General features: G+C 51.3%; 8 protein-coding genes across 8 annotated transcripts; 1 reads left to right on the top strand and 7 right to left on the bottom strand.

The window, feature by feature from the left end:
* Positions 1 to 859: 859 nt before the first annotated feature.
* EI97DRAFT_142798 (uncharacterized protein) lies at positions 860 to 1,663 on the bottom strand. Its single transcript, XM_033793210.1, has one exon. The coding sequence runs from the start codon at positions 1,367 to 1,369 to the stop codon at positions 962 to 964; it is 408 nt and encodes a 135-aa protein (XP_033651552.1). The 5' UTR covers positions 1,370 to 1,663; the 3' UTR covers positions 860 to 961.
* Positions 1,664 to 4,968: 3,305 nt separating this feature from the next.
* EI97DRAFT_423456 (GCN5-related N-acetyltransferas-like protein) lies at positions 4,969 to 5,918 on the bottom strand. Its single transcript, XM_033797114.1, has 2 exons — positions 5,728 to 5,918; positions 4,969 to 5,646 (listed from the first exon to the last, which is right to left on the bottom strand). The coding sequence occupies exons 1-2, from the start codon at positions 5,788 to 5,790 to the stop codon at positions 4,999 to 5,001; spliced, it is 711 nt and encodes a 236-aa protein (XP_033651551.1). The 5' UTR covers positions 5,791 to 5,918; the 3' UTR covers positions 4,969 to 4,998.
* Positions 5,919 to 7,532: 1,614 nt separating this feature from the next.
* EI97DRAFT_423452 (C6 transcription factor-like protein) lies at positions 7,533 to 9,591 on the bottom strand (the record flags this gene model as incomplete). The annotated part of the gene is made up of 2 exons (XM_033797113.1): positions 7,747 to 9,591; positions 7,533 to 7,653 (listed from the first exon to the last, which is right to left on the bottom strand). Exons 1-2 carry the CDS (start codon positions 9,549 to 9,551, stop codon positions 7,533 to 7,535), a joined length of 1,926 nt encoding a protein of 641 aa, XP_033651550.1. The 5' UTR covers positions 9,552 to 9,591.
* Positions 9,592 to 9,972: 381 nt separating this feature from the next.
* Positions 9,973 to 12,770, bottom strand: EI97DRAFT_460680 (alcohol oxidase p68; the record flags this gene model as incomplete). The annotated part of the gene is made up of 13 exons (XM_033801130.1): positions 9,973 to 10,280; positions 10,444 to 10,615; positions 10,690 to 10,932; positions 10,999 to 11,075; positions 11,126 to 11,402; positions 11,467 to 11,700; positions 11,751 to 11,979; positions 12,030 to 12,088; positions 12,154 to 12,255; positions 12,308 to 12,461; positions 12,521 to 12,610; positions 12,668 to 12,702; positions 12,753 to 12,770. The coding sequence occupies 13 exons, from the start codon at positions 12,768 to 12,770 to the stop codon at positions 9,973 to 9,975; spliced, it is 1,998 nt and encodes a 665-aa protein (XP_033651549.1).
* On the bottom strand, positions 12,615 to 13,239 carry EI97DRAFT_142774 (uncharacterized protein). The gene has a single exon (XM_033793209.1). The coding sequence runs from the start codon at positions 13,148 to 13,150 to the stop codon at positions 12,821 to 12,823; it is 330 nt and encodes a 109-aa protein (XP_033651548.1). The 5' UTR covers positions 13,151 to 13,239; the 3' UTR covers positions 12,615 to 12,820.
* Positions 13,240 to 14,697: 1,458 nt separating this feature from the next.
* On the bottom strand, positions 14,698 to 16,343 carry EI97DRAFT_435658 (alternative oxidase-like protein). The gene is made up of 5 exons (XM_033798913.1): positions 15,766 to 16,343; positions 15,611 to 15,713; positions 15,394 to 15,555; positions 15,008 to 15,345; positions 14,698 to 14,953 (listed from the first exon to the last, which is right to left on the bottom strand). The coding sequence occupies exons 1-5, from the start codon at positions 16,022 to 16,024 to the stop codon at positions 14,859 to 14,861; spliced, it is 957 nt and encodes a 318-aa protein (XP_033651547.1). The 5' UTR covers positions 16,025 to 16,343; the 3' UTR covers positions 14,698 to 14,858.
* Positions 16,344 to 16,570: 227 nt separating this feature from the next.
* Positions 16,571 to 17,470, bottom strand: EI97DRAFT_469236 (Acylphosphatase). The gene is made up of 5 exons (XM_033801704.1): positions 17,404 to 17,470; positions 17,314 to 17,344; positions 17,213 to 17,225; positions 17,064 to 17,133; positions 16,571 to 17,003 (listed from the first exon to the last, which is right to left on the bottom strand). Exons 1-5 carry the CDS (start codon positions 17,446 to 17,448, stop codon positions 16,854 to 16,856), a joined length of 309 nt encoding a protein of 102 aa, XP_033651546.1. The 5' UTR covers positions 17,449 to 17,470; the 3' UTR covers positions 16,571 to 16,853.
* Positions 17,471 to 18,258: 788 nt separating this feature from the next.
* On the top strand, positions 18,259 to 19,785 carry EI97DRAFT_382538 (uncharacterized protein; the record flags this gene model as incomplete). The annotated part of the gene is made up of 1 exon (XM_033795861.1): positions 18,259 to 19,785. One exon carries the CDS (start codon positions 18,259 to 18,261, stop codon positions 19,783 to 19,785), a length of 1,527 nt encoding a protein of 508 aa, XP_033651545.1.
* Positions 19,786 to 20,574: the final 789 nt, after the last annotated feature.

Raw genomic sequence — 20,574 nt, 5'->3', positions numbered from 1 at the left:
TAACCCTAACCCTAACCCTAACCCTAACCCTAACCCTAACCCTAACCCTAACCCTAACCCTAACCCTAACCCTAACCCTAACCCTAACCCTAAGACTGGGTCTCAGTGCCATGCAGCCAGCAAGGAATCAGCCATATCTTTGACAGCAGCAAGCCGGGGAGGAAATCCTCGCATGTCAAGATCAAGGATATGCTGAACAATCACCTCTTCTTCCATCTTTAGTAGCTTCATTGAGTTGGGCATACAGTCGTATTGAAAGATCATTCCAGCACGTCGGTCTCGTAGTGTTGTTCGAGAGACATTGTAGATCTATACAGTGTATCGTTCAGAGATATTCACGTCTTGCTTAATAGCCTGGATTGCAAGCTATATATGAGCTTCTTTTGAAGAAGGTAGATTATTGTGTTGTGGAGGCATCACGAATATACTGTAGTTGACAGTACAATTTGGTGGGATCTTGGTATAGTGGACGGCTCGCCTGGGTGGATGGCTCACCTGTGAGGTACGTTAATAATAGATGTAATTTATATAATAGGCTTATAAGAGCTTCTTTTATATTTAGAGAGAGGGAATGTGTTATAGAACTTAGGTATACTAAGACTTAAACCTAAGATCTCTAGTAGGCTTTGCTAAGCTCTACCCTGTACTAAGCCTAGTAGAACCTTTTACCCTACATACTTAAATTCTTATTATAACTACTACCAGTATTTTGCTCTAAGTGTTTCTCTAACACCTACTACCTTCTTTAGATATAGTAGCTATTTCTTAGGCTCTCTCTCTAGAATTAAACTCTAATTTGTTATTACCTATTAAGACTAACGTACTTCATAAGCGAATTAGTCGTAAATGCCAAGACACCCACCAAACATCACACCCACCTATCCTCATCACCACCATGCCCGTAAATTCAAAGATCCAAGACTGTACGCAAGAAGGAAGAATTGACTGCGCTATACATGCATTACGAAGCAACCAAATCCCAAGTATTAAAGAAGCATCGCGTATATATCGCGTGAACTATGAAACACTCCGACGCCGCCTTCGAGGTCATCCTCCACGCGCCAAAACCATCGCAAACGGCAGAAACCTTGACGACGATGAAGAACAAACATTGACCGGGTGGATATTGGATCTTGCTGCCTGTGGTTATCCTCCTCGCAAATGGATGGTCGAAGACACAGCCAATATGCTGCGTCAACTGCAGGGTAAGCCACCGGTCGGCAAATGTTGGGTGGATAACTACGTTAAACGTACCCCTAAAGTGCGAATTGCATAGAGCAAGAAATACGACTATCAAAGAGCAAAACAGGAGGATCCTGAGGTGATTAGGGAACATTTCCGGCTTCTTAAGAATGTGGCAAACAAGCATGGTATCCAAGATGAGGATATCTACAATATGGATGAGATAGGCTTCTTAAGAGGTGACATTGGCACAGCCACAGTTGTGACGGCAGTAGATGGCCCTCGTGTCAGATGGCAAGCCAATTTATGGACATCCCATCTGAGACTGGAGAGGAGGACTGGGAGAAACTGTCTGTACCGGTACTGTCTGAGGACATGTGGCTAGTGATCCTGCAGTGGCTAGTGCTCTGTGCAGCCTTGGTGCCCAGAGAAGGAACATCAAAACCGGTATCAGGCCCCAGCCTCACCCATACAAGCACACACCAGAATACAATCAGTCAACCCATCCTTATTCAATCTTTCCGTCACCGTGACATCTTCAGATACATCAAATCTGACACCTCGATACCACATACAGCGTGGCGATCGTGACTGGATGACGGTTATCGAATGCATCAACGTAGCCAAACACCATATACCGGCCATGGTGATAGCCAAAGGGAAGGTGTTCCAGAACATCTGGTTTGATAAGGACGCAAGCCTTCCAGATGACTGGGTAATCGCCCATAGCGAAACCGGATGGTCTAACGACAGATTAGGCTATATATGGCTTATAGAGGTGTTTGATCCCTATACAAAGCAGCACACTAAAGGCACCAAACGACTCCTCATTATGGATGGACATAGCAGCCACTGTTCAGAGCCATTCGAGACCTACGCAAGGGAAAATAACATTATCCCATTATGGCTACCTTCACATTCCTCTCATATTCTACAACCATTGGACGTCGCCTGTTTCAGTGCAGTTAGGAAGCGCTATCGTCAGGGTGTGGAGATGTTGGCTCGTAATGGTCAGAACCACGTTGATGTGGACGACTTCCTTCGGATCTATGCTGCTGCTCGTCCCCAAGCACTGAGTAATAGTAATATCGAAAGCGCATTTAAAGCCACCGGTATTTTTCCATTCAATCCCGAGGTGGTGCTTGATAGATTGGGTCCGATCAATGTTCCATCACCATCCCCTGAGCCCTGTTCTTCTTCAACAAATTCGTTGACCAACACACCCAAAACGGTGCACCAGATTGAGAAGCAGCAGAGAGCTGTAAAGCGCCGACAACATGAGCTTGAGCGACGATCCACATCACCTACGATGATGGCAATACGAAAAATGGCAAAGAGTACCAAGTTGGCTTTACAAGCAACAGTAATCATGGCAGAGCAACTCGAGCGTGTGCAGGCTCACAATGCTAAAGTGGTTAAAAAGCGCAACATTAAAGTCAAGTATATTACTCAAAGAGAGAGTCTTACACTCAAGGAGGTAGTTGAGCTATCACAGGAGCCAGTAGCGCCTCCAGAAGCTGCTCGAACTGAGGATGGGGATACGATACCGGAGGCTTCTAGTCGAGCTCCATACCGCTGCAGGGAGTGTATGTCAACTGGGCATAATGTAAGGACTTGCCCAGCACATAAAAAACCTTGCGCAATGTAATTATCATATAAAATTAGGTGGTAGTGTCATAATGCAAGAAGATGGTGGTGTTGTTCATGGTGCCAAGAAATGCCCGACTAATTCGCTTATGTGACTAATTCGCTTATGAAGTACGTTATAGTAAGCTAATACTTTACTATTAAAAGTTAATAGGGCAGAAATTTAAATAAACTATTGCTAGTACAAGGCTATACAATCTGTTAAGTTATTAATATAGTTATATGCTAGTTATGTAATATAAATCTATCGTATAATGTAGTTCATATCCTAACCGATCACCCAACCAAACCGATCAGCTCTACTACTAAAATCAAGGAACGTCTAGTATAATCAAGTAGTACTTAGCACCACAACAATCTACTACATTATTCTAAATCATATAGTATTATTCAGAATCTGAGCTTTCTAATACTTCTGTTGTACAGGTCCGGCGATTGTGGCCGGTCTCTCCACAGTTCCCACAAGTGCGTATAGCGCTCTGTGTACCCTCTCCACATGCCCTCTTCCCAGCCTTTCTACTACCCTCCTCCTCCGCAGTGACCTCTACAGATGCCAATTGACTGCCCTCTCTAATCGTTAAGATGCCCTGATTCTGTACGTACTTCCTTTTACATGTTTTCTTCTTGTCGTTGGCTTCTATTGTCTTGCGGAGGGTGGAGAGTTCATCGTTAATCAATGCTGTGCCATGCACGACTATTGCCACACCCTTTGTGAGTGAATTAACCAGCTTGAGTATCTCAGTAGGAGAGGAATTGTGGTGTTTCCTTATCCTCTCGGACACCAGTGCTGATTGAGCATCAATTTCATGCAAGTTGCGAGGGGTTTGGGACTCCCAGGTAGTAGTCTCTAGTGCAGATGGGGTGAGTGTATGGAGCTTTACATCAAGCTGCGATAACACTACCTCTGGGTCGAAGGGGATCAAGCCAGCTCCTCTGAAGGCTGAGCAGATATTCTCCTTTATAAACACATTAAAATAGACCTCTCTGTATGCCTTAATAAAAGCTACTTTATCGATTTTGGTGATCTGCCTATGTGCCAAGGCTGAGATCTCATCGCCATATGCATGCTTCAAAGGAGAAAAGCAGGCCACATCTAGAGGCTGGAGGAGGTGTGACGAATGAGGAGGCATACAGAGAGTGATTATTTTATGCTCTTTGTAGTAATCACGGAAATCGATAGAGTTGTGGCTCTTGTGGCCGTCGATTATCAGCAGTCGGTAGAGGCCCTGGGTATGCCCTTTCGTATGCCTGTCAAAGTGCTTCAACCACTCAAGACCATGCTCATTTGTTGTCCAGCCATTGGTACTGACACCAATAAGCCAATCCTCTATGCGGGTGGGGTCGTTATACCAGGTGTTAATGTGCTATTTGCCTTTTAAGATGATGAAGGGCGGAATTGACTATCTGAGTGCGTTGATCACATTAATGACCGTAGTCCACTCATGATTGCCCGGCTGAACAGCCTTTCATCTCCCACACTTCTCAGCACCTGTGATAACCAGTTGAGAGGTTATCACACCCATCATAAAGCCAGTCTCGTCAAAGTTGTAGGTATCTTCGTCGAGGATACCGTACTTCTCCTTTATCGACCGAACCAGCTCGAACCATGCCTTGACCGTGGTCGCATCTTCATACAGAGCTCGCTGTCGATCGTACACGTGAGTGTAGCATGTTTTTAGCTTATCTGTATGTTTGATGAAGTTGTCTGGCCAGTTCTTGCCCACCCTACTGCTGCCCCACTCTGCTAGCAGTTTATCAGCCATTCCACATAGTATATCCTTTGTCGGTGGAAATCCTCTCGAATCTAGGTCAAGTATATGCTCGACTATCACGGCTTCTTCGGTGTTGGTGAGTTTCCTACCAACTGGTTCATATTCGGTGCATGGAGTAGCTCCGTGGAGCTGATCACGTACAGTGGTAAAAGGAACGTTGTAATCGCGATACGCAGCTCGTATGCTCTTTGACGTGTGAGATTTAATAGATTCTATGGCCAAATTAATATACTGGTTCTTTTTAGACAATTCCGAATTGTGGTGGTTAGGCATCGTATAGGTTTGTCACGCGACGCGGTTTTGGTGGTGGAGCTGATCGGTTTGGTTGGGTGATCGGTTAGGGTATGAACCACGTTATAGAGGAGGGCTAGAATCTATTACATTATCTATCCTACTCTTATAAGGCTCTAAGTAAACAAATCGCTTCATCCTTTCTTCCTACCTCGCCACTCTTGCCCCTATCCAACACCTCCTCGCACAATCTCCAACCTAGTCTCTCGTAGAACTTCTTAGCTCTATGATTACCCCTTACCATACCAAGATGAACCCCTCTTGCGCCTAACCTTTTAACCTCCTCGAGAAATGTGCCCATGAGCTTTGGACCCCACCCTTGATTTTGGTAGGCGGGCAAGACGTCGATGTGCAGGTGTGCCGGGAACTGGGATAACAAGGCGGGGAATGGCTGGATCATGCTGCATTCTGCATCTTGCAGTGTTTTCTGCAGGCTCCTCACGGTTTCCTTCTCCTCCTCTGACAATTTCGCCGTCAGCTCAGCACTGGAGCTCGCCGGTTCTTTGCCATTTTCTCTCGAGATGTCTTCGGGGTCGAGCCCCAGGTTCGGAAGGAAGCTGTTTTTCCACTTTGTCGCGAAAACATTCGTGTCCGCGGTGCCGATGATATATCCCACTGCTCGGCCCTCAATGGTACCATCATCGAGCACGAAACACGTCTCTGGTGAGAGGAGCAGGTACGCCCGACACCACAGGAAAGACCCTATTGTGCGGGCCGGCTCAAAGTCGACGGCTGGATCGAGAGTGGCATAGAACTAGTTTCGTCAGTGAGGTAAGTATGTGTCGGAGACTAGCTTTTCGTTTGAATCACTAGGAAGACGGCGGCTAGCACTTACAATGTGGATGCATGCGTCAAGGTCGCGGGAGGGGTCGTAGGGGCGTATGAAAGGCTGCGGCATCCTTCAACGGAACTACTGTTTACGATCTATGAAGCAGCGACCAGGTGTAGTCTTCTTTCTAGTTGGCGAGGTAATGAAAGTGATTTCAAGATTTTGGATGAGTGGATGTATTCGTCCTAATAAAGTTGTGACAGACTCTGAGCTGACCTATGCGGGGCGGCCCGTACATCCTAGCTCCCCACCCGCAACTCCAGTCCACTAGACTATCTCGGTCCTAGGCTGTTTATAAATATAGTCCAACTTCCCGTTGAAACCGTGGACGCTGTTCGGGCGGACCGGCGCCTTTTACCTAAGTTGGGCCCTACTACGAAGTACACTTCCTGCGTACTGCTGCTTCCCACGTTGAATTAGATAGCTAGAGGTGCGGCAAGATCCAAGACCTCGCAAATAGGCCTAAGGCGCCTTAGTCTACTTATTATAAGTTCTAGAACAGAGCTCTACCAATAGCAATATTCGATTGTAACTAGTTAAACTGCTTACTAGGTAACCGCATTTACATAGAAGTATGTGCCTGTAGACGTGACTCTTAAGAACCTACGAATATAAGCGTTCAATTTTGTTACCATTGTGCACAAGTAGACTAAGTTTTATGGCCCTCTATTGCAATATACCGAAGGAAAGCATTCGTTGTTAGGGAAACGCAAACGTGATAAAGAACCATCAGCCGTTTAACGTGAGTCATTCTGAAGCAAATACCTAGTCAACCGCTCGAAAGATAGCTACCCGACATTGGAATGATGCATCAACAAGAGACTAGTGATTTTCGGTAGTCTCTTGGATGCATATAACCCGACAACCCCTGATGCAGCAACCCTCTGTAACCCAAAGGCAGGAGGGAGGCCAATAAAAGGTTGTGCTGTAGATGAGACGCACAGCCTTTTCACTCCGGCGGAGATGGCGAGACAGGTTCTCATACAAGTGTTGAAAACCCCGGGCGCAACGTCGCTGCGGCTGGAGGAGATCCTCCTCCTGCCACGGCTTTCTTATCACTCCTCTGGATATCTACTCGGACATTGCGGCCGCCTGGAATATTCGCGGGCGCAAATTCAGTGTTGACAAACTGCCAAAGCAGCTGCTTGGCCAGCTCCGAGTTCGTTGTCGTAACGGCATTCAGAAGATGTCAATGCTCCCCTTAGCAGATCTGGGCAAGGACGAACTCCCGATGAGTATGGATCCGAACTGGATTGCCGGCACGCTCCCTGAGGATAAGCGGCCGCATGTAGATATTCTAATCGATATAGACCCAGTGTCTGGTTCAGCTTCGGACAGACGTCAGAAGTGTCGAAATGCTCAACATTCAATTGAGTGTGATACAAGCGAATGCGCGGCCAACGAGCTTCTGGCGTAGACTCTGGATGCTCTTTCAAAGCTGGCGAGTTGCAAGTGGCCTAAGTGAGCCTTTGTGCTGGGGGTCAGGTGGTTATACATGTTGCGATGAATGTCCGAAACTATACTTGTCGTTAATCTGGAAGGCGGCCGCGTTCGGCAGAAAATGGTGTTCATGTCCGTTGCCGCGCAAAACGGAGCGCGGTTGGAAGGCCCTATCTGGGTATGTTCCTTAGAGTACCTATCATCCAGTTAGTTGAGTTAGTTGGAAAAACTAGAAACGCCAAATCGCGGTGTCATCGCTTGCGACGCCCCGGAAGGGTGATTCTCGGACTAAGGACGACGAGGTGTATTTTGCTGCTCGCGGTCTCTTAGCCCAACTTATCCAGTCTATGTGTGTAGTCTTTGCGATCCCATTAAATCGTGAAATTCATCCCAGACGGCGTATCCCACAGCGCCTCCCACGAGAAATCAAATGCAGCAGGATCAAAGAAATCCGATAGCAAAAACGAAGGCTCCTCGAACCCGCCGGCACCGCTAGTTCCCACAGCCGTATTATTATTCATGGATATCGACACATGTGCGGGCCCCGCGCCGCTGATGACCGACACGCCACCGTTGTTAGCGGACTCATGTTGTATTGGGTCCATCTCCAGCATGTGCTGATGTTGAAGTTGATGCTGTGCTGGCTGCAGTTGCTGCTGTGTTTGCGCATCCCTCGTCGCATACGATGAAATCTTGGCCACCGCATCCTTACACCTCTCGAGACAATATTTCGCTATGTCCCAATCATAGTCATCATGTGCATGCTGGATATGCGCCATGACTTGCTGCAACCTTGAGAAGCATGCATTCCTCACCTCTACATGCTGGGCCTCGACCGTGCAACGCAGCGACACCATGACGGCCATGACAAGCAGGTAGGTCGCATAGGGGAGCCAGAAGTCGTGGAACTGGGCCTCCCCAAGAGACAGGACAAAATCCAGCACCGCCGAGGACGAGACGCGCAAGTCCTCGAGGCGGATCTTTTCTAGCTGAGTATCGCCAAGGAGAACAGCTGCCCGCAAGGATGAGCGGCTCAGCAGCAGCTTGACGGAGAGGAAGCAGAACCACAAATTACTAGATCCGGGGCGATTGGGCGAGGAAAGCCACTCTGGCATGCGGGCTTCCAGCTCACTGAGCTCGACTTTCCGGCGCTCGACCGAGTGGTAGAACTCGGATGGATCGGGGCGTAGCCGATGCACAAGAGAAAGAACATCGCCGAGCAGTTCAGTGAGCGCGCAGAGGTGAATGAAGCATGCCGTTGCGTATCTTTGGTTCAGGTTGACTTTGGAGTTGGAGGACGCGAGGAGGAATTCAAGCGTTGGCATGGGCACATCGTAGAAGTCCTTTACAATGTGCGGAGGGGCCCCGTACGCGAAGCTGGACCAGTAGTCGGTAATAAGAACGCCCCACCAGATGCGTATTCGAGTCGATTTATCCTCGTCGCTCATTTCCCATTTTGAAGGGTCGCGGTGGAGGCCAAACGTCTGTGCAAGTGCGACGTTTCGCCCGCAAAGCGTAGCATTGTTCATGATGGAAACGGAGGGCCGGCCGATCAGGTCCAAGACTGCCGAGGACACAGTGGCGAGACTGGGTGATAGGAAGTCTTCTAGTACAGCAGATATCGCTTTGTTCCAGACATAGTAGTTGTTGGGGCGTGGATGAAGTTTCAAGGTGTCCGAATAGCGCCAATGGAAAGCTCCGTTCGCGTATACGCAGCACATCAGATTATTGGGCGCCCTCTCCGCAGGACCCCCTTCGCGGATGGCACCACAGGTCTCGTCGTCCAGGATCGGGAAGTGCGGATGGGTGTGCTGGAAGTAGAGGTCGATGACTTCCTTCTTGAAAGGACCAATGACCTGCTCAATGATTTCCAGTTGCTCCTTCCCGGGGCCTGCTTCGGGGCGGAGCCCGGATCGATAGCGTGGGACGGAGAGATAGACGATGGGGTTCCTCGTGTCGTGGGACAGGGTTTGGTATGATTGGGGATCTTCGCCTTCGGAAGTCTTGTGTTGAGATATATGGCGCTGCAATATGTCTACGTCTTCTGCCACGTGAGGCGCTAGCATGATGGAGGCGGAAGGGTGTGTAGACGGTCTATGCAACGTTGGGAGTGCGTGGGGACGTGGAGGGGTTTCGTCTGTAGCATCTCCATTCTTGTTGGTGCGTTGCCGTTTGGTAGGCCTTCCGTCAACATTGCTCTCCGACGGGGGTGACGTTTTCGGGGGATCGACATATAAGCATTTCAGACGGCGTTCGCGACAAGAGAGACATGGCTCTCCGGGGATGTCGATATTGCACCGGATCTTGCGCGAACGACATCGCGTACACGCTGGTACTCTGTGAGAGCGATAGGGCCGGTTCTGCAGCGCCACGCTGGCTGATGCCGCCATTTTGCTTTTTTTGCTCGGTGGGCGAGAATCGGAAGGCTCCAGGGCTGCTGTTGAACGAGGCTTGGGTTGATCCGTAAGATTGATAAGATCTGATGGGGCGCTACACCCGCTTTGGACTAGCGCAAACACTAATCCTACCTCCTGCGTACCTAATATACCGGTAGTGAAGGAAATGTATCCGTGTCTAACCCCAGACCAGACCAGACAGACACCGTCACGAGTTAGAGATCTAGAGGAAGGTCACACTTCTTAGAACCTCATGGCATCATACAGTGCTAAACGCCATATACGAAAGGCCCCTAAGAGATAGCGAGTGACTCAGCAACAAATCCAGGAAACACCGACTCCGTGGATGAACAGCGCTTCAACGACCCAATACTGCCAGTTTCATCCCCATCCTTCCCACTTGTCCACCTGCACCCTACAACCGACTCAACCCCACAATCTCCCTCGGCGCATGATACGGCGGCACCTTCATCTCCAGCGCCTCGCCACTGTACCCCAAATCCTCCGCCACCAGCACCGCGCACTTCTCGCCAATCAACAGCGCCGTGGAGTACGTGTTGCAGCCGACGTTATCCGGGCAAATGGACAGGTCGGCGACTTTCAGGCCCTTGACGCCGTGCACATTGAGACGCTCGTCGACGACGCCGTGTCGGACAATGGAGTTTCCTTCGCGGGGGGCCATGCTGCATGTGCCGAGGGAGTGCCATGTGGTTTCTACGTGGCCTAGGCGGGAGGTTAGTCGAGTGATAGTGGAGTATGAGTTATGGAAGATAGCGGAAGAAACCTCGGTAAGGGAGATACGAGGGCTCGGAAGGAAGAGAGTAACAATGACGGTAGGGCGAGAAGGGGATGGGATCACTGCTGGATGAGGCAAGACGATACTCACGCTTAACCCAGTCCTCAATATGCTCGATATCCTCATTCGAGTACTTCAGATCCTCCTGCACATGTTGGGAGTTCGAGTTGAGGAAGTTGGGCTCAGGGGCGCGGCCCTTGCCAACAGGCATACTCCACGATCCGTGCTGGATGCCTGCGGTTATGTTTCCTGGGAGGGCATACTACTCAACACGTCAGTACTGACTTGAGAGGACCAGAAGAGGTGCTGTTAGGGAAAAGGTAAGTAAGCACAGACCGCCTTGGTAGTCAATAAATCCAAGTCATTCGCCCTCGCCGGACTATCATACGCATAAAACGGGTGCATGGCCTGCACCTCTCCCGCATACGCATCCATGCGGCGTGCCGTCTCGCGAGATTTGATGTAGCCCCATACCATGGGTGCCATGTCACGCTTGTCATTCATGAAGCCGGCATCAAAGTCGGGGGCTTCATAAGGGTTGGAAGAGACGATGTGCGTAGAGCCGCGCGAGAAGGGGTACTGTAGTACGTTGTCAGAGTTTTGGGATTTGTGAACGAGGCTAGGTTGGTAATGGGATGGACTTACTTCAAGGAAGTGGAACATGGTGAAGAACTTGCCCGGGGGCATCAGCATGTGGTCGCCAAACCAACCAGAGATAACAGCTACGTAGAATCAGTTTTGAGCTCCAAGCTCAGAGGAGAGGGATACCAACAGTAATGCATGACGGGTTTATCAGGCTTGTTCTTGAAGTAGCTGTCCCATCCAGACCTGAACTCGTTGCACGGCCAGCTATCCATTTGCCTCAGCTCTTCTTCTATAGGGCGAATCTTGACACCCGCTTCGATACCGTTGGTGGAAAGGGGTCCTGTGCCGTTGATGTTCCACTGATTGAAAACGCGTTCCTGCGTGGCAGGGTCGCCGCGAGCAAAGTCGTCAAACGATTCGACGTCTGGTTTGGCGCGGAAGACGGAGAAGGTCAGGTAGTGGTCCTTTTAATGGGATTGTGGTGAGTAATCCGTGTTGGGTCAAGTGAGCTCAGGGAAAGACGCTTACCTGGAAATTCAATCCCACACCGGGCAAGTCAACAATGGGTTTAACGCCAGCCTTGCGGAGCTTCTCTGGATCGCCAATACCTGATCGCTGCAGAATGAGCGGGGAACTCAGCGTCCCGCCAGACACAATGATCTGCTTGCGAGCGCGGATGATCTTGGGTTGCAGATGGCCCGGGGCAAGCGGCTTGGTTGGTACAGTTTGAACGGCAACCGCTCTCCCACCTTCGATGATAACCTGCGTTTGTCAGTATGTGGTAGAAAGTGTAGGGGGTCGTGGTTTTCCACCTTGTCCACCTTGGTGTTGACCATGAGATGCAAGTTCTGGTGCACAGCGCGCGTGCTGTGGACGTACCCATGGGCGCTGTCTGAGCGACGCCCAGTTTCGCGGTTAATCCACTTGAGCCAATGTTCGGCACCGTGACCAGTGACTAGATCCTGGAGGTCATCGGTGGTGGGAATTCCCTGAGATTCAGTGGCGCGCAGGAAGTCTTCCTTGATAGGGTATGTATAATTTCTAATGCCCGTCAACTGGGAGGACCACGAGCGTGAAGGGAGACAGCTTACCCAAAGGAGACCTTGATGGGCCCTTCGAACCCGTGGATATCACGGTTGTTGCAGGAGCGCTGGAGAGAGGATCGTGTCAGTCATCGTAAAGGAAGTAACAGAATAAGGCCTTAGATTCACGGACCTGATAAGTTTCATGTTTCTTCATCAGAGGCAGCAGTTCCTTCGTCGTCCACCCCTTAGCCTGGAAATCATCGTAGTCAGAGGCGGAAGCTCTGGTGTACATCTGTGTGAATCATCAGTGGCCAGTACTCCTGCATCCATCCACACCGTCTGACCATGAAGTTGATTGAGGAACCCCCTCCAAGAATGTGTGCACAGGGCACAACAGCCCGACGACCACCCAGCCATTCCGAAGGTCGCGAGTAGTAGAATGACGCAGTCTTGCTGTCAAGTTTCATGTTTCGGGGATATATCCCCGGTCGATACACCCTAGCATGGATATTAATCTGCACAGACGGAATAACACTGACGGGTGGAGTCTACCATACCATGGGTTGTTCAGGTTGTTTTCTCCAGCTTCGATGAGCAAGACCGACAGATTGTGGTCAAGGTTGGCAAGTCGACCAGCGACTACGCAACTGTCGAGGAGAGATTAGGGTATGTTTCATTTAATGCTGGATAATCTCGTTGCTTACCCACAAGATCCACCACCGCACACAATGATATCGACCTGTACGTGTTAGATACAGACCATGGCGGTGATTTAGGAGGAATGCATACCTCATCAGGGATAGTCATCCTGATTCTTTTAGAGGTAACTTATCTATAGGTAGTAGTCGAGTAGTTCCTCAGTGAGGCCAGATCTGAGACTGGTCAACCAAGCTTGCCTTGTGCTGGTTGCGAGACTGGACGCTTCTTAAACCCGTAGGACGGACCCCACACAGCAATTCACAGTCCTCATTCACTAGACAATCATTACCCGAGTGGGGTCTAGACTTTGTAAAGCTGTATCTGCCTTGCGAAGCTGGATGCCTGATCCCAACCGCGATGCACGAGACAGGGAGTCCATATACGCGTCCCACTCCCAGCAGATACAGGATCCCCACCTGGGGGAAGAATAGACCGGCAGAAGATCCCCCGACGTTCATGGTGTGCGAAGAAAAGCGCTGAACAGGCATCCCTACAGAAGTGCTGAGCTGTGCGGATCCGCAGAAAGGACATGCTTATATGCCTCGCCCCATGAGCATCGGTGGTTCGCATTCCATTCCTGGTCGGTCTGAGCAGGACAAGTCAATGTTTGCAACCAGAGTAGCGGGTTTGGATAGAAGTGGAGCAAGGATGAGCGCAGCAGAGGTCCCCGACTGGAGTGGAGGGCAAAGAGAGGAGGATCATATGGGCAGTCTTTCCACTGATGAAGAGTGAATAGCTGCAGATTCGCTCAATGATTTAAGCCGTTAAGCCGTTGACATCAATTATCCCATGCCAAGTTCCCTGAGCAGGAACATAACTTCACAATGTGCTCCTTGCGCTCGTACGATGGACGGAAAAATGGACGTTGCTGAACCAGCGGTGGGTAAATGGGAGATAGTACGCCTTGCATGTGGTGAGCTTGCTGAGCTGCATTTGAGGGACTTCACTCTATGCTGTCCTACACCATCACCCGTCTCCTGGGACGTTGGCTTCTCGGGAGTCGTTCTCCCTCGACCCGAGCGGCAGTGGCGTTCCATGCAAGAATCTACGCTTTGTTCCTGTGAGAACCCGCCCTGTACAATTGACAAGGTTCCGCGAATGTGGGGTGCAGTAGCAGGAGACGTTGGTGAGGGGAAGCCTTTTGATATGAACATGCGTGAGGCGGGAAAGCTTGGCGGTGAACAAAGTGGGGCGCACCAAGAATTCTACTGTACTTGTTAGAAGCCGAGCATCAACCGAATTTAGAGTGCCACAGTAATCACCCACTTGAGAAATCGTAAATGTACGCTTACAGCTGCTGCATTATACATAGTCATATCATCCCAGTCCGTTGAAGCCTCTGAGCCATCTCGGATTATTTTCAGTTCGAATTCAAGTTCAAGATCTTGCTGGGAGGGAGCACTAGTTTTTCCGTCTTTTTTTCCTAGTTTTCTGCCACCCGGGTAGCGGGTTCTCTACCTCGTCAACAGTAACTTGACGGAACACTAGGGTGGGAATTGCTCTGCAATCTGCATGTGGTACAAGCTGTTAGGGAAGGTCTTGACAGATCGCACTCAAGTTGCATCGACTTTGCTAGTCTTGGACAGCGCACCACGAATGTAAAGGTCAATAAAGAGATGAAGACGGATAACTGTTTGCTATACCCGCTGGATATCCGTAGTTGATGGACCCGTCCTACTTTCGGACATTAATATAGTAGCCGTCAGCACTCGTTCGTCGGGTGGCCCTGGCAGTGCATACTAGCCTGTCACCACATTCGTCAAGAAGTAATCGCAAAGTGGACTGACTTAATTGACCCCTGCACGGCGATCCTCAATAGTAGCAAAGGAGTCGGTGCAAGCTGCTTCGGTTGAAGCCATGTTTTGATTTCTTGCATATGGATCGGCCTCAACCATGTGGACCAAGAGGATCCATCCAAACCCAGATACCCGCAAATACTATGTAGAAAGGGTATCAAATCCTTTTCTTCCGAACGCCAGATGCTATGCTTTTCTAAGAGTAGAGAGAGATCGAGAGAGTTGCTCGAAAAAGAGGAAAGAAATGACAGGATACCGTGAGAATCGTCTTAGATGATGTCGGCGCGTTCCCAGCCCGTGGGTTTCTGAAACGAGAGGTCCTTGGTGGGATGTGGTTTGCTGTCGTCCTTGTACTGGCTGACGTAGGGGTTGGGATCCTGGTGATTGTTTCAGTTCATACTCAATACGTGTAGGCCACCGGCCAGCGTACCTCCTTTTGATCCAGGTTGCCAAAGGTGTGATTGACTTCTCGGTGCTTGCTCTCGTCTGCGCGAACTGTCCCACGATCAGTAAGGGTAGCTATTACAAACTATTGGGGATGAGGCGTACTGTAGAGTAACAGGTCCCTCATAGTGCGGTGACCCTCGGGCATCTTCCAATAATCAATGGCAATCTGCGGGGCTTGCAAGTTTTGCCACTCGGGAAGACGTCCCGCATCGATATCCTGGATTTGCCGCGTGTAGGTGATGACGGCTTCCTCTTCCAGGTATCCAACGAAGCGGTGCACGGTGCGAGGGCTGAGGAGGTATGCAAAGAAGAGGGCATTGCACCAGATACCTTGGGCTCCTAGCACCATCAGGCGCATGAAGGGGCCTGGCTTCATCATCTTGAGGAACACAAGGAGATGCATTCGCTCATTGTAGCTCTCCTCGAGCAAACTTTCGATCCTAAACCCGGTCAGCGAAGTGTTTCCTGGCGTGGCTCAAGATGCTCACCATCCATTGTCCCTCTTCATCCGGCGCAAGCTGTGTAGATGCCTGAGCATGCCCGCCACCATTCCCGGTACGCCTGCAACGCTTTCAAGGAAGAGATTCCTCTTGAGGTAATGGTACGCGGTCATGGGTTTGTTGTGCTTGTATCCGGTTGCAGTGTCGAGACTATCGCAATGTCAGTTCGGGAGCACAAAACAACCAGGGATGGGAGAAGGCTCACCCCCAGCGCAGGATCTTGACTGCACTCAGAGCAACTTTATCGGACCAGGTTTTTGCTTCCCGGTGAGCGACCTCGACGGCCCTCATTTGCTCTTCGGTATAGACTGCGAGGAGGTCAGCTCCTTGCTACTTGGATGAAAAGCGTTTGGAACTCACTTGGATGCGGCCATGCTGCCGGCGTCCTCCTGACCCTCTCGGTCTCCTTTGCTGGAAAGAACTCTGTGATCTTGGGATGGGATGAGGTCGAAGAGAAGTCACGTCGACTCGCTAATGGCTGGATTGGCTGTATCACAACAAACGGCCGGAGTCCAATGCACGTTGCCGAACAGGTGGGGTAGTTGAGGGCCTTGGAGAGCTTTGTGGGTGTTCTCCTTGCCACGACTGCGATGCTCCTGGGTGCCGATGCTGCGATCATGGGGGTGTAGCGGTGGACAACAAAGACGGTTTGACGAAGACTAGGCTTGTGTGAAGTGAATGTGTGGGCGGTGCAACCGTGAATGACAGTGGAGTACTAATGTAAACCAGGCGGGCGATGGGGCACACACTCGACTTTTATATCTTGGGAGAGGACATGCACACGGACACGGCAACCACACGGGCCGTTCTGGGAGATCAGAGTCATACTTGTACATGGTGACGGGATTTCATTTCCATGGATCGTGGCTGTGTAGTGAGAGGAGCGGTGCGAGTCTCATGCCAACGAAGAGACTGCAGCGGCTGAAGCAGGTTTGGTGAGGTTGCGGCGAGGAATTGTCGGGAAGGGTTGGCCAAGACCAGGGCTATTCCTATTTGGCCTCCGGGTGATTTTCGTACGTCGTCTCCAGCTGCCGGGAATTGTCGGATCGGCAACCCCGTGCACATGCAGCGTCCGAGGGGACACGTGCATGGACCATGCCGTGGGGTGACTCGCACTTCCTTTGCCGTAGGGCTGAGGAGAACATGCATCATGGCGAGAAATATACTCGGACTTCTTCTTACAGGTACTGGCTTGTTGGACAGGCAGAGCTAGAAAAGCAAAAGCATGTTCACAGCAGCCCGACTTGCACTGATACCCACCCAGGACTCGGTCGGCAGGGACGAGATAGTACTAAATACTTACAGTAAGAATAAGTCATATAGAATTTTGCCCCTTGGTTACTCCGTGCCTCATACGAGCTAGAGGACAGTACGCGTCGACGGAAATGCACGAATACTAGGAGCTAGTCGTAAGACACAGCCGGACATGAAAAGCTATGATTGTGGCTCTATCTGACAACGGAAAAGTTGCTCTCCCCAGCCTTGGTGGGCATATCTGAATGCTCGACGCCCGTCACGGTGGCAGCCCGAGGACCCGAGTGGAGATGCTGCAGGAAGTCCTCGAGCGTCTCGTCGCTTCCTTGAGCCTCGCCTTGCACCTGCTCGGACCGTCAGCAAGCAGCGTTGGGCTTGGGTGGGCGTGCTCCCAGCAGGCATACAGTGCCATCGGATGCGTTTCTGACAAAGCCAGTGAGGCCCAACTTGTTCGCTTGTTTCTGGGTGAAGGATCTTGCAAAACGAGCGTTAGGACCAGTCCACAGTAGCACAGGACGTACTTGTACAAAGTAGGTGATGTGGTCCGTGATACCTAAAGTTGACGCCTGAAAGGGTTCAATGTTAGATAGTTACTTGTATAGCTTGGCCGGGTGCAGAATCAAACGTCTTCCCAGGTTCCACGGTTCCACCTACCCTGAACGTAGCCGTCCACTTTGAAGCTAATCTGCCCCGGGCCCATTGCTTTCAGCACTCTGTTGCAAACCATGGCAAGTCGTGCCTTACCCGCTTGGAACTCATCCTGGCCGTGGTGGAGAAGAAGCGTTGCATTCACAGTTCTGGTACTCGATAGGACTCTGATTGGAACTGGAAGAGACCTTTCGATATGGTGGCGGAGTACTCCACGTTCCATCCATCAACTCCAGCCACTCTTCGCACTCGCGGAGACCTCCTTACGTCATCGCTAATAGGAACCTGGTTGGCCCACCGCGTTCCTGGGCCGTGGAACCTTGCCAAGCCATGGCACGTGAGCTGGAAAAGGGGTTACTAGGCTAGGTAGGTACAATCGGTGCTGCTCCTGTCCGAAGTAGGGATTTCTTGTCCATCGGAACCCGGGCAAAAATCACTGATTTTTGAGTACGGATTCGAGCACACAAATCCTCGAGAGTCCTTGCCCTCCTGTAAAAGATCGCATCTATTATCGTCCGAGTCCAGTCGTTGGGTTCTGGCTGACCGTGCGGTAAAATGAGACGCGCAGACGTCGCGTTATTTGTTGTTGACTGTCCAACGCCCTGAAACCTCGCTTTAATGAAGCCACTCCCGTAACCACACCTTCGGCTGCTCATGACACAGCTCCATCCCGCACACACACACCTCCACCGGCACTGCATACCTCCATGTCCGTACACTCCCAGGGGCCATTCTCCTAGTATTCAGGTCGAATCAACACTGCACCATCTTACGTCCCGCAACCAGCGACCTTCCCATCCCGTACCCCTATCCAACTTTTGGCCGAGCTCACCTTGTGACAACCAGCACGGCAGCCGTCCACAGTCTGCACACGTCCACGGACACTGCAGCAATCTCCAGCCCTCGCAGTAGCACACTTCCTCCACTTCCGGCTCCCGCGCACCTCCCGCCATGGCGACCGACGACGTACCCATCGCCTCCCCTCCGATCGAGCGGGCCACGTCGCCTGAGCCCTGGGTCACTCCTTCTCCCGCTCTGGCGGCCATACCGCCGCTGGATCGCTCCGTGTCGACAGCTTCCTCCGTGTCATCAGTCTCCGGGAGGTCGGCAGGCTCGCGTTTATCGGATAGCGGCATACCAGGCAGAAGGCGAGGATACATGCGTCCCGAAGGGACCCAGTTTGCGCAGTCGGCGAAGAATAGGGACAGTGTCATGAATCTAGGTACTATCGCGCATCTGCAGTACTACTTTGCACGAACGGGGTTGCTCGACACCGCCACAGGCAGGACGGCCAGGGGAAGGAAAAGCGGCTCGAGGACACCGAGTGGATCCGAACGGCCGCTTTCTGGCACAGACGGGGATCTGCTTGCGACGCCTACACCAGAGGGTCCCTCAGAACAACTGGGGGAGGGACTCGTCGAGTCCCCGCTGGATGACGCCGCTCCCGTTTCCTGGGACGACCAAGAGCCCGTGATGCTTCCTCCCACTGTCAGCACATACAAAACTACTCCCGTCTATGTTCCACCACCTCCGGATATGTCTGTACTGCGCCGTGAACTGCGTGAATCTCTAGAAGAAGCCTCGAAGCATGTGCACGAGCTGGAGAAAGGGTTTCGGAACGGGGACTCGAGTGGCACCGGGGCCGAGGGCACCGCCTTGCGCCATTCCGCCGACGGGCCGGGCTGGCACGAGATTCAGGGCATCAATCTCCTGGACGTTGTGACACTGGCGATCCGCGCCGCAAAGAACTACTATACGGCGCATGAGGATGCGCAGCGCCTGTATGCCATCAAGTCGGAGAGGGAAATCAGAAAAGAGTTGTACGAAGTGTTGGAGGTCCTGAAGCGCCTAGCCGTCCGCAATTTCGCCAGTGGAGTGCAGCCTTACGAAGTGGCAAACATCAAGGGGTGGATTGAAGGGATAGGCGACCTTCTGGACACCGAGGAAGAGAAGGAGAGACAGGAGAAAGAGGAGAGAGAAGGCTGGAGCTGGCGACATGGCGACTGGGCCGGCAAAGAGCGGGAACGTGAGTTGCTGTTCTTGAGGACGTTCGACGCCAGCCCGGAACCCCTCCCTACCTGGACTGACCCTGCAGAGGGAGACCTTCCGACCCCTTTCTTGAAGGAACTCCGGAACGGCTTGCGACTGGTACGACTACATAACGCGCTCGTGAGGAAGTCTCGGCGTCACTTTGAGCAGATCAAGCAGTACCACACAGACACGGCAAAGCCCTACCGGTGCGCGGACAACTTGCGATACTGGGCCAAAGCGGCCGAGCTCCGATGGGACGTCAAGCTGGAATTCGACGTCATGGGCGTGGTCGAGGGGACAGACGCCGCCGCTTGGCAGAGGTTTGATGCGGCCCTTCTCAAGTGGTGTCGATCGGTGCGAGAAGGGATCACTGCCGAGTGGGAAGAGGAGGCACTCCAAGTCAAGACTCCCACCCTGCGCATCGATCCCAACTACGAGGCGCTGTAGCGTGCGACGAGACTTGTTTGGTACTCTTTTAACCTTTTGTTGCTTTCAGTGTGCATGTTTGGCATATTCCCTTATAACTGAGCCTTCGTACCCGTGGATTTCTGGGGCACCGCAAGCGTACGGTTTCTTTTCTTTTTTTTTTTTTTTTTTTTTTTTTTCTTCTACTTTTATTGAAGCGCTGCAGTAGCAGGAAAAGGTATTTGCATGCAGCTGGATTGGTTTGATACCCCTCGCATTTTATATAGAGCGAACGTGCATCTGCGCACTCGATATATAGACACAGGCACAATACTGTGTAATAACACTCTCCATCAGCGTCTAGCTAGCTACGAGGACATGCAAAGAAAGCACTACCAGCTTGCACAGGTAGTACCGTGCATCCATCGCAGAACAAAGAGACTTTCACAACAATATTAATAATAATCCCATGGCGTGTGGGATTGAGGAGGCTGACTCCTGAAATTCAGGGGGCTTTGATCCATCGGTGCTCGGGCGTGGGAGATTGCGGCCTTGGGTGTCTCAGGAGAGGAAAGAAGCGGGAGGGTATTTTGCGATGGATGCGCCACCAGGAAACTCCATCTATCCCACAGTATCCGTACGGAGTATCCGCCTCCTATCTATTACTTTTTCTCTCCCTCGTTGAACTGGTCGCACGCCCTTTTGTTGACATTTCGCGGTTGCACAGATAACAAATAACACGTCGGCAGTCCAGACGCGCGACAAGCAACAACACCCCCCCTCTTCTCCCCCTCGGGCCTGCACGCCGCGCGACATCGTCATCTTCCGACA

Source organism: Westerdykella ornata, assembly GCF_010094085.1.
Source record: "Westerdykella ornata strain CBS 379.55 unplaced genomic scaffold EI97scaffold_23, whole genome shotgun sequence".
In the NCBI taxonomy this organism is placed as follows: Eukaryota; Fungi; Ascomycota; class Dothideomycetes; order Pleosporales; family Sporormiaceae; genus Westerdykella; species Westerdykella ornata.
Note: the sequence above shows the minus strand (reverse complement) of the source record. Positions and strands in the feature narration are given on the sequence as shown.

What these genes read in the sequence shown, in the direction of transcription:
- EI97DRAFT_469236 (XM_033801704.1), bottom strand. Translation starts at nt 17,448, where the DNA reads ATGCAACGCTTCTTCTCCACCACGGCCAGGATGAGTTCCAAGCGG. An exon ending in CCAGGATGAGTTCCAAGCGG is followed by an intron (nt 17,345 to 17,403) that starts GTAAGGCACGAC and finishes GGCCCGGGGCAG; the next exon opens with ATTAGCTTCAAAGTGGACGG. An exon ending in GAAACGCATCCGATGGCACT is followed by an intron (nt 17,004 to 17,063) that starts GTATGCCTGCTG and finishes CGGTCCGAGCAG; the next exon opens with GTGCAAGGCGAGGCTCAAGG.
- EI97DRAFT_435658 (XM_033798913.1), bottom strand. Translation starts at nt 16,024, where the DNA reads ATGATCGCAGCATCGGCACCCAGGAGCATCGCAGTCGTGGCAAGGAGA. An exon ending in GTCAAGATCCTGCGCTGGGG is followed by an intron (nt 15,556 to 15,610) that starts GTGAGCCTTCTC and finishes ACATTGCGATAG; the next exon opens with TCTCGACACTGCAACCGGAT. An exon ending in GAGGGACCTGTTACTCTACA is followed by an intron (nt 14,954 to 15,007) that starts GTACGCCTCATC and finishes ATCGTGGGACAG; the next exon opens with TTCGCGCAGACGAGAGCAAG.
- EI97DRAFT_142798 (XM_033793210.1), bottom strand. Translation starts at nt 1,369, where the DNA reads ATGCTTGTTTGCCACATTCTTAAGAAGCCGGAAATGTTCCCTAATCAC.
- EI97DRAFT_142774 (XM_033793209.1), bottom strand. Translation starts at nt 13,150, where the DNA reads ATGCCTGTTCAGCGCTTTTCTTCGCACACCATGAACGTCGGGGGATCT.
- EI97DRAFT_423456 (XM_033797114.1), bottom strand. Translation starts at nt 5,790, where the DNA reads ATGCCGCAGCCTTTCATACGCCCCTACGACCCCTCCCGCGACCTTGAC. An exon ending in TTGACGCATGCATCCACATT is followed by an intron (nt 5,647 to 5,727) that starts GTAAGTGCTAGC and finishes TGACGAAACTAG; the next exon opens with TTCTATGCCACTCTCGATCC.